The sequence below is a fragment of the Phalaenopsis equestris genome, unplaced genomic scaffold, assembly GCF_001263595.1.
Source record: "Phalaenopsis equestris unplaced genomic scaffold, ASM126359v1 Scaffold197397, whole genome shotgun sequence".
NCBI lineage: Eukaryota > Viridiplantae > Streptophyta > Magnoliopsida > Asparagales > Orchidaceae > Phalaenopsis > Phalaenopsis equestris.
This window is the reverse complement of record NW_018217346.1, coordinates 1-2094: the sequence shown is the minus strand read 5'-3', so window position 1 is coordinate 2094 and position 2094 is coordinate 1. Positions and strand designations below refer to the sequence as shown.

The 2094-nt window shown below is 44.8% G+C and overlaps 1 protein-coding gene across 1 annotated transcript; it reads left to right on the top strand.

Moving 5' to 3' along the window:
• The first annotated feature begins 6 nt into the window (after positions 1-6).
• LOC110035351 lies at positions 7-613 on the top strand. Its single transcript, XM_020739583.1, has 2 exons — positions 7-400; positions 494-613. The coding sequence occupies exons 1-2, from the start codon at positions 35-37 to the stop codon at positions 575-577; spliced, it is 450 nt and encodes a 149-aa protein (XP_020595242.1). The 5' UTR covers positions 7-34; the 3' UTR covers positions 578-613.
• Positions 614-2094: the final 1481 nt, after the last annotated feature.

Sequence of the window (2094 nt, the reverse complement as noted above, 5' to 3'; positions counted from 1 at the left end):
CCAGCAACCCTGCTGTAACCCGCCGGCCATTGCCATGGCGGCCAAGTTTCCCCCTCTGACGCTCTGCCCTTCTTACCCTAACTCTAATCATACACCACTGTTTCACACTCCTTATTTTTTCTGCACAAAGCGGCCTCCTGCACTCGGAATCCCTGCCAAACCAACTCCATGCACAGCGCCTCGATGCGCCAAGCGAACCGGGAAGCAAAGGTATCCTTCCGAGAAGAAGAAGCTCGAGAGGATGAATAAAACTCGAACCCTAACAGAAATCAAGATCAAGGAAGAAGGCTTCTGGAGATTCTCCAAGCTTGGCATACCCGTCCACGAGGATCCCGGAAAGGACTTCTTCGGCGTCTCTCTTCCTCTTCTTGAATCAATCTCCAAGATCCTCGAGTTCCCGGTATTCATAGGCTCATGAATCTTTTTCCTTAGTGAGATTCTATACATGCAAAATCTTTCTTCTGTATTTCCTCTAACGAATTCACCGCTATAGGTGGCCGCAATGCTGCCAATGGAAGCTTTCACAGTTGTTCGGAAGTCCTTTGATGCAAGGAAGGTAATATTTGTCTGGTTATGAAGCGATAATTGTCTTTTGAGTGTCTTAATTGCTTCTATCTAATTGTAAAAGTCGTTTTCATAGAAGTGAGGGAAAATTAGGTTCTTGATTCGGTGTCTATATAATTAATCTTTTGTTCTATATTTTAACAAAAAATGATTGGAGTCCATTTCTGGTAATTGTGTAGACTAACATGTATTGTAGATGTTTCAAGAAAATGAAGGGGCTGTTTGATAGCGCCTTTTAATAGAATTTATCACTGGATTTGCTAAATCAAACCAAATGGTAAAATGCAGTAGTTAAGCTGATTTATGAATTTTTGGATTTAGTTTGCCTTGGATTCGGCTTAAATTTGATTCACTAAATCTATGGGTAGGATAAATTTGATGCATTTTCGATTTAATTTACTTAATCCTATTTACAATCAAACAACCCTCTGCATTGGATTGGAATATTGCATGATTGTTCTTTGGTGTTTTTTGTTTGCAATTTCAGTTATTTTACTTCAATAATTGATGAGTAAGGATGTAAATGAGCCAACTAAAGTCCGAGTATTGCTCAATCAAGCTTGATTGAGTTAATGATACCGGAGGTAACCCAATTCAGCACTCAAACAACACAATTTTATTGCGAATTTTGAAGGGAGTACTACATAGACTCTTGGACGAAAAACATCACAAACATGTGAACGATAATATAAGAAGTAACCACTCAACAAGTAATAAAATAAGCACCAAAGAGGGCGGGAACAATCCTGGACAGCACGAGGTGGGGGTTGAGACTCCGTCGGAGGGGCCGGGAAAGTGTCGGCGGCGGCTAGGAGGATGTCAAAGTGAACGTCAGCATTGGAGGGGTGCCGGGGACTGGGTTGCAGGTACAATAACCTGCTGGAACGGGCGTTGGGAAGGATTGCAGAGGCTGTTGGGAAGGTCTGAAGGTGCTGTGGCAGCAGCTAGAGGACGGCTGTGTGGAATCTGGAGGTGCTTCGACTAATTGGGAGAGGTGCAAAGATGGCCGACAACGTCTGGAGAGGAGCTGGGAAAGATTGGAGGGTCCCGCAAACTGTTGGAGGAGTTGTAGGAGTGGTTGGCTGCGGTGGTAGAGTGGGGTAATCACCACCTTAGGTGAGGTACAGCCGAAACACCTCTCGCCATCGGATACAACCCCTCGGGAGGGGAACACTGTCGTGGCAAACCTAAAACCAAAAATCACACAAAAGCTGTCTAGAACTAGGAAAATAAAAACATACATAAATAGGAGTGCAAGAGGGACCAACAAATGCAAAATCATAGGAAGGAAGGAGGTGAATGAAATGAAAGGGACAAAAAGCTAGTTGCAACGGCTAAGAGCGGCGGGGAACTAGGGCATGAGTGAGAATAGGTGAGTGAATCGGGCACGAGATGAGGGGGCCGAGCATGATAATGGTGGCCGGGTGTGATTGTGGTTTGGGGTGGTGGCTGTCCAGTGTGAAGGCTGGACCGGCTTGCTGCTCTCGGTCCGACAAGAAAAGCAGTCCCGTGTTAGTTAGTGTTATAAGA